The following is a 15,084-nucleotide window of genomic DNA, read 5'->3' as shown; positions in this document are numbered from 1 at the left end:
CACACCACAGTGCAACTCTGTCAACACCTGGCGCCCCTGCTCTAGGGTCAAGAACTTGACTTGGGGGAAAGACTGGCCCCTCCAAAAGATTGTCTACCCTGAACAACATATAAGGCAACCTTGTGCCGCAAGCGTTTTGCTTCAGCTTTGTCCCCATAGAGTTCTCCCACTGTGAGATATTTGATAAAGAAATCCATCCAAGAAAGTGGTGGGAGACTGGGAGTTATTCAATGGCGCTCTGAATATGGCCTATAGATACTAGGCTAGTCCAAGGTTTCCACATAAACACCTGGGATTGTCGTTCCTGGCTCAGCGGTTGCCAGCCGGGCCAGGGCATCTGCCATAGCATTCTTCGCTCGGGTATCTGTTTTATTTCGAAGGAGTCAAATTTTTAGAGTAACGACCCGGCCAAATTCTGATATGAGATGAGCCGAGGGTGGTAGAACTGGTAGTTGCCAACAACCTGGTTGACCACTAGTTGAGAGTCACTGAAGATCCGAATTCTAGTGGCCTCTAACTCTAGACATAGTTGTACCCCTGCGATCAAGGCTTCGTAGTCAGCATTATTATTGGAGGCCTCGAAGTTAAACCGGATGGCATAACGGTACTCGTTCTCTTCTGGATCAGTGATAATTATTCCCACCCCACTGGAGTTCTTGTTGGCAGAACCATCCACATAGAGGTCTGTGGCGTCTACTAACTGATCAATATGAGGAAGACTGAAGCTATCAATTGAGCAGACCTTGTTCAGGTTTGTGTAATCCACATACATCCACCATGAACCGTTTGGCTTCTTAACTATCACCACATTGGAGACCCACGTCGAGAAATGAACCTCTCGGACAAACTTGATGTCCCGGAGTCGGCCTGTATGGCCTGATAGTTTTGCTGATTAAAAGCCCAACACTTCTGGCGAATTAACCTAGAGCCTTCCATGATGTTGAGTTTGTGGTAGATGAAGTCGGTGGAGATCCCTAGCATGTCCGCATATGACCAAGCAAAGACATGTTGATTGTTCCGGAAGTATGCCACTAGTTGGGCCCAGAGTTTTAGCTCAAATCTGGTCCCGATTCGAACTTTCCGATTGGGGAGTGTGTCAAAGAGCCTTATCCACTCGGTTTCCTCAACTGCCACTGGCCGTGCCCTTGGCAGCTGCTTGGCGGCTGCTTGGCCAGCTTCTTCTTTTGTGCCCCAGAGAGTTCCCCATATTGGACCTCGTCTCAGGGGTCATCTATGGTTTCCCTTAGGGCCACTGACATCATCTCATGGGGGCCTCACCCGGCTGAGATACAGTCGAGACTGTTCTAGAGCATATCTACCATGTATCTAACAACCGCAAGAATCCCTCCCCCTCCCCCGGGGTCGGAACCTTGAACATAAACATGTGCCCGATTGTTATACACTGGAGACCCCATAACACGTCTCGACCCAAGATTACGTTGTATGAAGATGGGCAGTCGACAACAAGGAACCGCGTGGTGATCCTATCATGCTTCAATCTTGACTCGAGTGTCAAAGTCAACGGTTCGACCCGAGCAGCTGCAGCACTTCCCCGGAGAAACTGATCAAGGGGTCGTGGTTGCTGTAAAGTTTCGCCTGATCCCTCTTAAGTTTGTGATAGCAGTCGGCGAACACGAGACTAACCGTCACCCCTACATCAACCAGGGCCCTCTAACATGAATAGTGATCCAGCTCCACAGTTATCAACAATGGATAATTTTGTGAGGCCCGGACTACTGTCTCTTGGCTAGAAAACTAGATCGTGTTCTGAAGTGACCGATACGGCCTTGACGCCCTTGCAGAGTTCAAACAGCTCAAAAGTTTGTTGGCGCTTCACTGGCTTGTGAGGTGGTGGCTGTATCGCTCCCCACGTAGAGTTGTGATTTCACCATAAACTTGTTTGACATTTGCATATGTCCCCAAAGTGCGGTACTGGTTTAACTTACTGACCTGGATCAACTCTTATATGGCGGACCTCAGGGTGTAACAAACATATGTGTTGTGTCCCGAGTCAGCGTAGTAGGCACAATACTTTCTAGTGTTTGTCTAAACATGCCTCTTGTCATACCTCCGCCTCGGGGGTTGTGGCAAGAGGTCCTTGTGACACTTATATATCTCGGCGTAGTACATTGTGAGATTTGTGAAAATTTCGTTCCAGGGGGGTTCAGCCTGCCTGTACCTTACTGGGGATTTGTGACTCTTGGTCGGATAGGGGTCCGTATGACCTCCATTATCCTGGCGATCTCGGCGCCTATCGCGTCTTCTTCCATCTAGGGTGCTTTTTCCGCTAGTCTCATCCTGGGGTGGGTCTAACATGTCTCAAGCGGAGTGATGTGTAGCCTGCGTTGGAGTACCCTCTCCATAAGTGCAGTACTCGGCGTGCGCCCACCGCGTGGTCGCTTCAATCAACTCCTCATATGTCCTCGGAGGGTGTTCATTGATTCGATGGAGAAATGCCACAGGCTTGATTGCTTACCGAAATGCTGCCTTGGCGATAACATAATCCAGGTCGTGGCACCATGTCGTGGCGGTCTGCCATCAAGACAAGAAGTACCATGTCATGGCGGTCTGCCATCAAGACAAGAAGTACCATGTCATGGCGGTCTGCCATCAAGACAAGAAGTATCAAAGACTTTCATCTCTCTGCTACGTCATCTTGAACACGGAGTTAGTGTTATGGTTTACATTGGCTTGTAGGATAAAGCGACTAAAAAACATTCTCCGTAAGTTGAGTAAAATTATCCACTAAACCCAAGGGCAAGGTGAGAAACCAACTCAGGGCCTCATCTCTTAGTGTTTCTTATAAATCATGGCACGATTAAGCGTCCGTGTATTGCGTGCTTGCCAACGCCGACTGGAAGTACGGGTCTAAACGCCTGTTATACGGGTGATCTTTAGTAGCTTGTCTCTCGACAGGCGCCGCTCTGTTTCTACCTGCGGGGTGAACGGGCCAACACGGCCTACGTACTCCCTATGCAGCGAGCGAATGACGTTTCTGTTCTCAATCCCATCTACCCTGGTGGTCAAATGTTCCAAGGTTTGGTTCATCTAGAGCAGGAGTTGAGTTTGGAAGTCTTGTGCTAGCTGGGGCTCCGCTGTGGCCTCCTGACCATTTTCATTCACCCCGAGATCCTCTGGGTCCAAGTCCATCACATACTAGGGTGGCGACAATGGCCTATCTAAAAACGTGGAGAGAGCGATTGGGTGACCTGCTCCATTCTGCGCTGCGGCCCAACAGTAAAGGCGCCTCAGGAGTCTTCGTGACGGGCGGAATGGCGTCGAGGTGACAAACCGTTGTCGCGCCGTTCCAAAGTTTTGTCTGTCCCAATTCGGCTTTCGAGGGCACCCCAGAGGAGTTGCTATTTTTTCTCAAGTTCGGCCTCTCGTGCAATGGCGGCCAGGCTGACCTGGTGTTCCTCCTCTTTCTCGGCCTTGGGCCTTGTAACATCCCGGGACGGCCCTTCCGTCGTTGGTTCTGAATCGGGGAACAACCTTAGCGAGAGCGAGGTGTCCGTCTCTCGGGAAGGGGATCAACGGGGGGATGGATGGTCAACAATGACGGTCATTTGATGTTTAATTTTGAAGAATCTTGCTGACGAGGGCCCTCCTCCTAACGTCAAATGTTACGATTGATAAATTCAGGGGACCTAACTTCTCGTGGCTTTGTATTCCGGTGTGTTAGCTCAGTGGGACCTACATACAACCCGTGTCAAAGTCAAAAGGTTAGCAGTGCGCCGACCTTCGACCATCCGAAGCTTAAGTTAGAATCCGGAACGGAATTTAAGTTCGAAAGTTAAGGACTTACAAATACGTTACCTTTTTCTGGTGATCTACGTTGACTTTTTATGGGCGCATTGGGAAAAGTGTTGAGTTCTTCCTTCGATGTGGAAATGTGAACCAACATAAGATGCATTTATTGTTCAGACGTGCCACCTTAGGCGGCGTCAATGGTGAGGTTCAGATCGGAGTTATTGCTATTTTGTTAGTTGTTATGACTCCCAGCGTTACCAGGTTACCGGTCACCGGTCCGGCGACTAGAATCATAGGAGATTTGGTTGGGAATTGCCCCCATTCAAGGAAGCAGAATAATTTTATTTTCTCTTCCGGTTTTCTATCTAATAGGAAAAGCGTTTAACGCTTGTTTGGGGGATACATGTGCTTCGTGCCTCTTGCTCTCCGATTCCAATTATTTAACCTAAGTTGTCTCGAATAGTTGTGTTTTTCTAATGTTTCAGTGTTTCACACAAAAACAAAATATAGTTCCATATTTAACTCGTCCCAAAAAGTTAAAAGTTTCGGTTAGGATTGATTCTAAATTTCTGGGGAATCTAAATCAAGAGTCTAATATATACTTGTTAAATACAAAACTGAACCTGCATGTGAGTGATCACATCCACCAACTGCGTGCACCGCGTGACCGCGTTACGAAGCTTGAGTCAAAGTGTTTTTTCGTACTTCCGACCGCAGTTTAGACCTACTAGAAAGTGGCTAAAAAGACAACAACATTTTTCATTTATTAAACTAAATTACAAGTCCACGCTTATTATTGCTCAATAACTATCAAAAACAATTCTAAGTTATTAACTCATTGTCCACGCAAATCCAGGAACTCGTCCCGGAGCCCCCGAAATGGCGACGTCCCTCGAAATGGCACCCACGATCTCGGACCGGACCTCGAATCTCAATAGGAAGGAATTTGTCGGAATCTTTCGCCGGTGGTTATCGAAACTCCTAAAACTCTAGCGACTACTATAATAATTTTTTGTGTTTATCTACTTTTATTATTATAAATCCGGCACCCAAAATTTTTATAAAAATATGAATTTTTAAAAATACTCATAGAATCTATGCTGGTAAACAACCAAACAGGAATATTATGGTTCAATAAAACATAATTGTTTTCCATTAATTATCTACCCATTTTATCCTATAGATAACTATCCACTTTCCTGGAAAAGTGAGTGGTTTCTACTACTATTATAAAGTCAACACCCACAAATTCTCTAAATTAAAATTTGACTAATATGTCTCTTTGTAATCTTATCCTCGATCACACTATTACATAAAAATTGGTGCATAAGCCATGTTAGAATAGAAAAGCACCCTTTTTTTTTTCAAAAAAAGATAAAAAGAACACACTGTTCTCGGAGAATTATTATTCTACCCTTGTATGTGTCTTAGTCTTATTAGGTTTCCTGTTAGAGATAGATTTGCATCTCTGTAATAGATTAGAACTACGAATCCTGCGGGATTCAGGTGATGTAATGCCTAGATATAGGCCCCCATATCATTCAATAATACATAATTATTTCATACTGCAACATGTTATCACACACTTTGCCTTAAAACCCTGAACTTTTAGAGCCCTAGAATGTTTTTTCTTCTCCACCGCCGGCCGTCTTCGTCTTCGGCCTCCGCCATTTCCTGTCGGCGCAGTCCCTGCCCACCGCTCCTGCTCGCCACCGCTGCAGACCCCCTGCAGCCCCCCTGCAACCACCACAACCTCCCTCCCTGCAGCTCTAGCAAACAGCCCCCGCAACCCCCTGCACGCAACCCCTAAACGTAGCCCCGCAGGGTCTCCTTTGCATTCGCTCCGCAAAAACATCTTTTTACCCCGCAAGTCCCCGCATCAAAGCATTCAAAATTGCTTCCCCCGCATATTCACGCAAGAAACGCGAACTTCATAAGCAAAGTCTTCGCTCAACAGAAGCTACTCCCGTCTTCTACAAACCTTCAAAGATAAATTTTTCATAAACGTTCCGCTTTTGAACATATATATATAAATTACCGGGCGCTATTAGTCTTCTTCATGTCTCTTTTCCGGCCTTCTTATAACACCGATAAGACCAAAGAGGGATATGATTCCCCTCTTGGTCGATGTTTTTCGTGTGACGGTCCTAGGAGAGTCACGTTATTTTTTAAAGGGAAGAAATAGATTTCGTGTGGCTGTTTGAGTACACCGCTGTTTTGGGTGCGATCATGAGAATCGTCGATATGCATCGATTATTTTGTGACCATATACATCAAAACCCTTCTAATTCCGGTTACATACTTGAATAGTTTTGATTATTCGAAACCTATACAACCCTCGTTTCTTATGGATGCGTCGTCATCGCGACTGTTATTTGAATGTTTGAGTTTTCTTAAACTCTTATCTACAAACGATAATCCCAAGGTCTACGTACTCATTTATTTGAGTTGATTCATTACTCTGATGCAACACTATTTGCTGACAAAAGATCCCAACAATAACACATTATATGGGACACACTTAAAGTGATTCAATAAACGTCTATGGCGTTATATTAACAGAGTTGACCTTGAACCATGCTTCACATCCGAGAAACACATGCCATTTTTGGCACCTGTATCTATTTCTTGAGGGAATTTTGGAGATGGAAACGTAACATTCTTCTATTCTCAAGTAAGCACATTTTTTAGCCTCAGACTACGACTCTGCCCGATCCGATATGCAAGATTTTGTTGCTACGGACTTTTGATTAGTCAATCTATTTTGACTATGTTTTCTGCTCACTATTTTTCAAGTATGACGTTCGCATTGCCATGATTGTTGCTCGACTTTAGCTTAAGACGTCTATTGGAATTGGAAACTTGTGTGTGTTGTATTAAATATTGGCATATTCAATAAAATTTCTCGTATTCCTTGTTTACAAGAGGATCTCGTGAGAATTTTATTTTCTTTGACTTAGCATGAATGGTCAACATTTGCAACTCACGTGGTTTTTAAATTGGCCGCTTTTGTGTTACATGAGACCCCAATAGCACTACATTATGATTTTGGACCTTGAAATTTGGAAAACGGACATCGGATAGTTAAAATTGACATCGTTTTCCCGGTTATTATTCCGGCGTTTTCTGGCGTTTTGGCCCCCTTCCAGCCACTTGCCGGCGTTTCCGACGCCACCATCCGGTTCCTGCCGGCGTCCCCTGTCGGACAGCAGCCCCGGCCTCCTTGCCAGCCGAATTTCCGGCAATCGGCGCCACCGGTTCCGGCGAGTTTTCTACGATTTTTTGTCGTTTCTCATCATTTTTTCCCGCATATTTCCCGCAGTTTTTACTGCCACGTTTTTCAGTCCAAATTTCACTTGGTTTTGAGTTATTTTGACATGGTTTTCCGGTTAATTTTCCAGTTTTCACCAAGTCGTTTCATAGCTCAAACGATTTTATTATTATTGGTGATCTAATTATTTGGTATTCAACTGCTCTAATACCATGTTTTTCCAACTCTTAAGTTGAAAATTGTAGTTCTATTTCCATGTGATACACTCGATGGGATTGCACATTTGTTTCAATCCCCCCTCTTACAATATCCTATGGCGTATTGTCTAGAGAAGTTCACCGCATTAGTGACTCTCTTAATTTTATTTTGAGCATGTCCCGCCGTGAAATCGAGTGTCTTGCTAATTGCGTAACCACCCACACTGTCCTACGGCGCAGGTAGTTGTTTTACGGATCTCGTGCGGAGATTGTGTTATATATCTTCGTGCCTTGCTAAGTTTTAAAGGCCATACATGCCAATGATGGATTTTCATCTTGATATTTGTGTTAAGAATGGAGAGGAATAAATCTTTGATGCCTCTCGTGTTTTCTAATGCCTCCATGGCAATCTTTGATGCCCATTGCTCATTTCGCAAAGCTAGTTCTCTTGATAGATTTCAAGGAAGTCATTTCTTTGATAAGACTCCCACCGAGAACATTCCATTCTTACAAAGTATTTAAGGTGACATTAGTGGACCCTATCCAACCGAATGCGGACATTTTTCGGTATTTTTATGGTATAGGTTAAGAGCAACGACACGTTGGTCACACGTCGCTTTGCTTTCCACATTGAACGCTGCATTTGCTAAAGTTTTTAGCCATGATCATCATAGTAAGGGCTCACCACCCTTCCTATCCTCTCAAATCTATTTGATTGGATACCGTTGGAGAGTTCACCTCCACGACTTTGATGATTTTGTTTTGCATATCTACTGGGATTGTTGTTGAACATATTATTCCTCATGTTCATTCATTGCACGATCTAGCAGAGCTCGGACTTGGTTATGTGTACTAACCTGTTGATTTTTGCATGGGGATATGTAATGATGTTGCATGCAGCGACACTTACTCGTTTTAGACCCACAACTTGTCAAGCGTTTAGTGCGTACCAGATGGTTACTGGATACGATCCCAACGTTCCTTTCATTAAACGCCTATTTGGTTAAAGTTGTTTATGTGCCTCTATTGTAGTTATCTCAATGGCTCTACTTGAAACGATTAAGTATTTTGGTTGGTAATGATTTATGAATCACCAACACTTGTCCGCTATTTCCAATCTACAACCGTTGATCTCTATCCTGCGATATTAGCAGACGGTCACTTTGATGAGACATACTTCCCATCATTAGGGGGAGATATGGAATGCTCTCATTCCGGTTTTAACGCCAGGAATTGACGTGGCGTGGCACTATGTCTCATTAAGATGTCGCACTACTCAAAGTGAGCAAATGTGCAACGCATTATCTACCTCCAGAAAGTTAAAGATTCGATGCTCAATGACTTTACCGATATTGCGAAAGTGACGAGATCGCACATAAATGCTGTGATGTGCTGGTAAGGTTAGAACTCTCACAATATGCTAGAATTTCATATGACCTGGTCCTAACACCATTGGCACCATCCTTGACAGTGGGAAGGAAGTTGACGATGGCACCACCTTATGTTGTGGTGTTGTCGGCGCCCGTGGTATTGCACCACAAAACAAGGGCGGCAAACGCAAAGATGGACTAGTAAGGGTCATAGCTTCGGTCTTGGCTCCTACCTAGTTGAGGGGGAGACCATTATTCTCTGGAATCAAAACCAGAAAAAGCGAAGCGCGTAGGCACAAGTATTTCGCCCATCATCAAGAGATATTCTCTAAACATATGTATCAACTAAGTTTATGTGGGACGCTATAAAATCCTTTTGTTGATGTTAGAGAAGAATAAAAATCTCACGAATTGATCGTATACAACGCGCGTGTGTGTTTAATGGATTGATCTCCTATGATTGATGATGTATTCGCTTATGCTCTTATTCCGTTGTAAAGCATCAACGATGAGCAACTTGACCGAAGTGGAAAGAAACAATACAGGCTGAACTAGACTTGTTATGTTGGTCGATGTTCGTAAGTGTAATGAGAAAGATGAAGTCATGCGATATATGCAGTATTGATTGTAGTAGTGTCATTATCCTAGTATTGACTGCGATGAGTTATATTCTCTCGTTATGGATATAATTGTTTTTCGCTACTTGATCAGTAGTAGTATCCATGAAAACTGATTTGCAGCAGATGATAGTGGTCATAGAATATCTGTAAATGGATCTTGACGCAGATATGAGAGCGCCCGAGGGACTTTAAATGCCTCCAGATCACGGAGAGCTTATGTAATCAGATTGGGACGTTCGAGAGAACGTAGTACAATCGATTGCAAGAATTCATATCCATATGTGTTCATATGAAAGCTAATTCTTGATTCTCTATTCCGTCTAAGTAAAGATGATGAAGAGATTCAATGAGCTATAGATTCATATATGTAAGTGTTGTTGGGACACTATTGCTTTCATTATGATGTGATTAACTCTGCGCCTATGCATCGTTATTGGACTTGCATTGCCCCTTTGACATGTGTTTAGTTCTACACTTAGTGAACCAACACAAATTCTATCCACACCAACGCCGCCAGCAGCTCCAGCAACATCAACGTACGCCTTGGTGTAGCAGTCGACATTGGTAGCGTAAAGGATACGTACGATTCCGCTTCGGACCAAAATCAGTCCTTCATTGGTCAATTCCCCTATTCTTTTTGCGAAAGATACATTGAATGTGACAAATCAGAATCTGTCCAGTTTCGTAGGTCAACTTTAACGAGACCTACAACACAGCTCGCTCGCATTATGGTGAAATTGGTACCGTTGGAAAGGTCTATGTGTCTACTTTCCAGGAACACCAACCATTTGTTCATAGCTATCATATTTAGTGAGTTATGGCCGTTTTAGAAAAGTAGGACAGTTATGTCTGGAAATTTGCAAGTCAGTCAACTTCGACAGAGCACTGTGAACTGCTCCGATTGGATTAGGTTGTGAACTTTATGTCATTGGAAATCCACGGGTGTCTACTTTCCAGAACATTTTACGGTTTGCTGATACCTATTTTGACAAAGAAGTTATGGCCGTTTAAGTGAATGAAGATCATTCTATCCGAGAATCTGATTTTCATTGCAAACTCTTGTTTTGAGTTGTTATGCAATCGTGTTTCCTAATATCTAAGTTTGACTAAGTATAGCATGTATGATCTAAGGATGAGTGGCTAGATTAATGATTAATCATTGGCCCAAGACTACGTTTGAGAAGCATGTAATGAACGTTGTATATGTTATTCTTTGTACTCCATGATTATGGCACTAATCAGGGGGAGTTGTTTCGTAGAATTCAGGGGGAGTCTACCTCATATGATGCTATCAAATGTAGACGGTGCGTTGTGTTGTTTTTCCCTTCGATCAAGCTTTTGTTTTTACCCAAGAGATTTTTATTTTGCTTGACAAGGTTTTTACCGAGGCAACGATATGTGCACCATGCAACCTTGGCTTGCGACACAAGGGAGAGTGTTCCGGGAGAATTATTATTCTATCCTTGTGTATGTCTTAGCCTTATTAGGTTTCATGTTAGAGATAGATTTGCATCTCTATAATAGATTAGGACTCCGAATCCTGCGGGATTCAGGTGATGTAATGCCTATATATATAGGCCCACATATCATTCAATAATACACAATTATTTCATACTGCACAGAGTTTCTTTTATTGACTGTTTTGTTACAATACTTACAGGAAATAATTAAACTGCCACAACAACAAATCAAACACTAGTGAATTGAAGCACACTGGAGTTTTCGAATACCAACCATAAAGTGATAAAATTAAGCTATATCGGTCATGAGGGCATGAGGCCATGCATGCAAACCAAGAAACCAAACTACACTAATCAAAATAGAAACTCAAAAACATTAGACTGATAAGGCCGGGAAGATAAGCGACGTTCATCTTCTTCTGGATATTATTAAGTTGCAAGCTTACATATATATCAGGTACGTACTCACTACTCAGGATGGTCGCATGAAAGAAGCAATCACTGCAATCATCAAACTTGTCGGATCACCCAGCAACGCTGATATCACAATCCTCAGGGCCAACCCAATCATCTCACAATACTTCCTCACCTTACCTCTGCTATGACTGGTCTGAATAGTATTGATCCTGGGAACGCTTGTGATCTCTGACCCCAGAAGTTCAGTCGAGCTCTCCTCGATTATCTCCCTCGCGTATGCTACTTCCATCTTATACTTCTTGCATCTCGACCTATAAATCCACCTGTTGTCTTTCCCGATCAGCTTCAGCTTGACTCCCTCATCTTCGAGCTTCATGGGAAGGTTTGCGCAACAGGGATGCAGGTCAAAGTTGCATCTATCACAGCGGTATAAGAACCCAGTCACAGGCTTGGTGCATGCATCGCAAGTGTGCGTAGCGTTAGACGGAGGCCTCAAGCAGAACTTCAAGTTTCTGCACTTGGGCATCAAGGGGTGGAACAAAGGAGTATTAGGATCGACGGCGCAGTGCTTGTGGAGGTCGAAGTTACATTCGACGCAGGTGTAGCGTTTTCCAATTCCTACCCCTCTGCAACCATCACACCTAAATGGGAGCTTTGTGTCCTCGAACTTGAGCGGGTGGCGGTGGCTTTCAAGGGAAATGTGATTGCCGTCAATGATCATGGTTTGTGTTCTTTTCTTTTTCTTCAAGCTAGCTTAATATTTAGTTTTGGAAGTTCTTGCCGGTATTATGAACTTAAACCCCACATTATATAGAGGGAAATGCATGTCTCTTCTATGCATTTGTATAATTGCAGGTAAGTTACTCGGAAAAATGTTTATATTAGTTTCTAATTCCAGTATATTTGCTATGTACGTAGTAGGTACGTACCTACCTGGACTAATATATATACATACGCGATTACGTATCAACCAAGAATACACGGTATATATGGCAATATGGGGACTGGGCTGAAAACTTATCAACGATTGTGTGTACTGTACGTTACATAAGTCTCAAAATGGTTCTGAAGAAGTTTCTAATCGATTATAAACTATTTCTACACTTAAGCTACCAACTCGATCATCTTCTTAGCAGTTACACGCATGACCTCTGGACGCAACAAACCGGATAAATAGGCCGGCATATCAATTATTCTTTTTTCAATTTGTTTTGTTAAATCATACTAATCTTAATATATGTAATACGTAATCATCAGAAATTTCCACCTATTGACATGTAATTGCAAATTTGAAATATTGGTCGGTGTTAGACGATGTATACGCGTCAAGATAATGGGGAAAAATCAAGTTCGGAGTTCTTGAATTTGCGGCCACTACAGAGGTAATTGCCTTATTCAGTCTGACAAGAACCCGATACGTAATCCTTAAGTACCGATGTACGTACTGTAGTATTAATACTGATCGACCACGTTTGAGAATTTTTCTTACATGTTAATTTTTTTTTATATTATACGACAAACCTTGAATCATTGACAATCGGATCAAAATATTGAGTTAAAAGTCATGAGTACCTCATTAGGCACATTTAGATGGAAAAGTGAAATCCGGCAAGAGTTAGGTTGTATTGAAACCATGCTCATTTGGAGAGCCTCAGCGTGGATCACGGTGAGTAACAGGGTTAGTGGATACTGTATATATGTGCGCGGGCGCGCGCGCGCGTGTGTATATATATAAATGGCCTGTACATGGTAAGTAGCATATACGGTAAGGACCAGTTTGGATAGTCTTTGAATTAATTCTCAAACAGTCGGGAGATATTCGTTTATTTGTCTTTGTCTCGAAATGAGCATGCAGCGGTGGGTATGGAAGAAATGGGGGTCTTCTTTGTGATGAAGTCTCTAATTGTTTACATATTTTTGAGTGAGATCATTCGATACAGGTCAATTTTATGCTAGCTAGAACTGTTTGGTATATTTAATTACGTGTCAATGGCCAATTTTCTTCTTCTAATTATATTGATCGCAAATGCCATCGATGATTATTGTGATCGAGTTCGTACGCGACTAGCTTGTTCGTAATGTATAACGCAATTTATGTTGATCGATGTTTATCGAGAGTTCGTAACAAGCTTGTTTTTAATTTCTAATGCGATTTATGCATATTCTTAATCAAGAAAAATAAAGGAAATATATCAAAGAGGGATTAAATAGGTTATTAACAATATTACAGGAGATGATGGAGTTGCCTTTATCTCCTATCCATCTTCTATTTAACTTCTTACAAATTCATCCACCATGTACCACTGTACCACCCCACCAAATGCCTCCTACGTTCGCACAAATTCACATCACCCTCGTGACATAAGTGACCCAATAACCCCAGCAATCAGCGTCGTCGGATCACCCAACACCGCCGATATTACAAACTGCACGGCCAACCCTGCCATCTCACAACACTTCTTCACTTTACCTCTACTCTTACGGTGATGGCTCTGAAGCATATTCCTCAGGCTAGGAATTCTAGTCATCTCCAGCTTCCTACTAGTGCTACTTTTCCCATGCGACCTCAAAAACTCATGCCAAGTTTCCACAAGCATTTCCTTCACACACGCCACATGCAAATTGTACTTCTTGCATTTCGACCTGTAACTCCAGCTCCTCCCCTTCCGGCCGCACCTGTGGCAGGAGCTGCTCACTTTCCGATACAGGTAGAGCTTGACCTCCCCGTCGTCCAGCACCATGGGGAGCTTCGCGCAACACGGGTGGAGGTCAAATCCACAGGACTTGCAGTGGTACACGAACCCAGTTATGTCCTTCTCACAGGCGTTGCAATAGCGCGGGGAGTCCCCAGGTACTCGAGAGAGGAACTGGTAGGAGCACTTGGTGTAGAACGGGTGGAAGATCGAAGGAGTTGGTATGGCGCAGTGCATGTGGAGATCGAAGTCGCATGTCGCGCACTTGTAGCGTGAGCCTATGCCTACTTCCTTGCAGCCATCGCATTTGAATGGGATTTCTGTGTACTCAAACTTGAGTTTATGTTGAAGGTGGCTGAAGTGGGATATCTCATTGTATTTCATGGCTTTTAGAGTTGGTAGATAGCTTAAATTTTGCGACTTGTAGTAAGGAATTAATCACTCTGTGACGATATATAGAGGGTGAGTTGTGAATGGCATAATTATGTAAACTATAGTTTAATTTCGCTTCTGGTTGAAGCAATTGAAGGGAATTATGCTTTGGGATGGTGGGTGATGGTAGTGTGTGCATGAGAATCACCAAGTCGTGAAGGGAAAGAGCAGACATAAGGCACATACTTAGATCTTCTCGAATAAGAATATATACGAATTTTCACTTTATATATGTACGTATTTCCTGTCCTCCTACGTACTCACATGGCGAAAACTATGGATATATATATTTAGAATGGTACATTCTTTTTATCGTTGATTGAAGCATTCATGTATATATGATCAACTGCATGAATCTCTGCTGTTGCTCTCTTTAATATATTTGCCTATTTGATTTTAAAAAAATTGCATGTTCATATGTCCATGTGTGTAATCTGTATGTTGAAATATTCATGCCTAAATTTAAAAATATATATACAAATCAACAGGCAACCTCTCCAAGTTATTTACTCATCAGATTTATATTAAGAGTGGAATTCAACTACGTACTTTTTCGAAATGTTAAGAATATGCATGTGACTCATGTGAGATATAAAATAAAGGATTAAAGATGATATAGTTCTTAAGTACATGCAAGAGCTATCTAGGAATCATCACTTGTCAGAAACTTTAGAACTTCGATAACAATAGGATCAATAAAGCCATCTCCGACCCATAGGACTATTTCTAATCCATGTGCTACGGTGTGACACGCTAAATCGGTATTATTTATCAATGTGATATTAATTGTCTCAAACCCAAGTGTGCTACACTGTAGCCCTTTAATTTTTTAATGTGTTAGTATCTTTTAATTTATATATTATCATTTAATTAC

The 15,084-nt window shown here is 42.6% G+C and overlaps 1 protein-coding gene across 1 annotated transcript; it reads right to left on the bottom strand.

The window, feature by feature from the left end:
• Positions 1-13,337: 13,337 nt before the first annotated feature.
• LOC126785144 (uncharacterized) lies at positions 13,338-14,189 on the bottom strand. Its single transcript, XM_050510756.1, has one exon. The coding sequence runs from the start codon at positions 14,160-14,162 to the stop codon at positions 13,434-13,436; it is 729 nt and encodes a 242-aa protein (XP_050366713.1). The 5' UTR covers positions 14,163-14,189; the 3' UTR covers positions 13,338-13,433.
• Between the last annotated feature and the right edge of the window lie 895 nt (positions 14,190-15,084).

This window comes from Argentina anserina, chromosome 2 (genome assembly GCF_933775445.1).
Source record: "Argentina anserina chromosome 2, drPotAnse1.1, whole genome shotgun sequence".
Classification (NCBI taxonomy): domain Eukaryota; kingdom Viridiplantae; phylum Streptophyta; class Magnoliopsida; order Rosales; family Rosaceae; genus Argentina; species Argentina anserina.
This window is presented reverse-complemented; position numbering and strand designations above follow the sequence as displayed.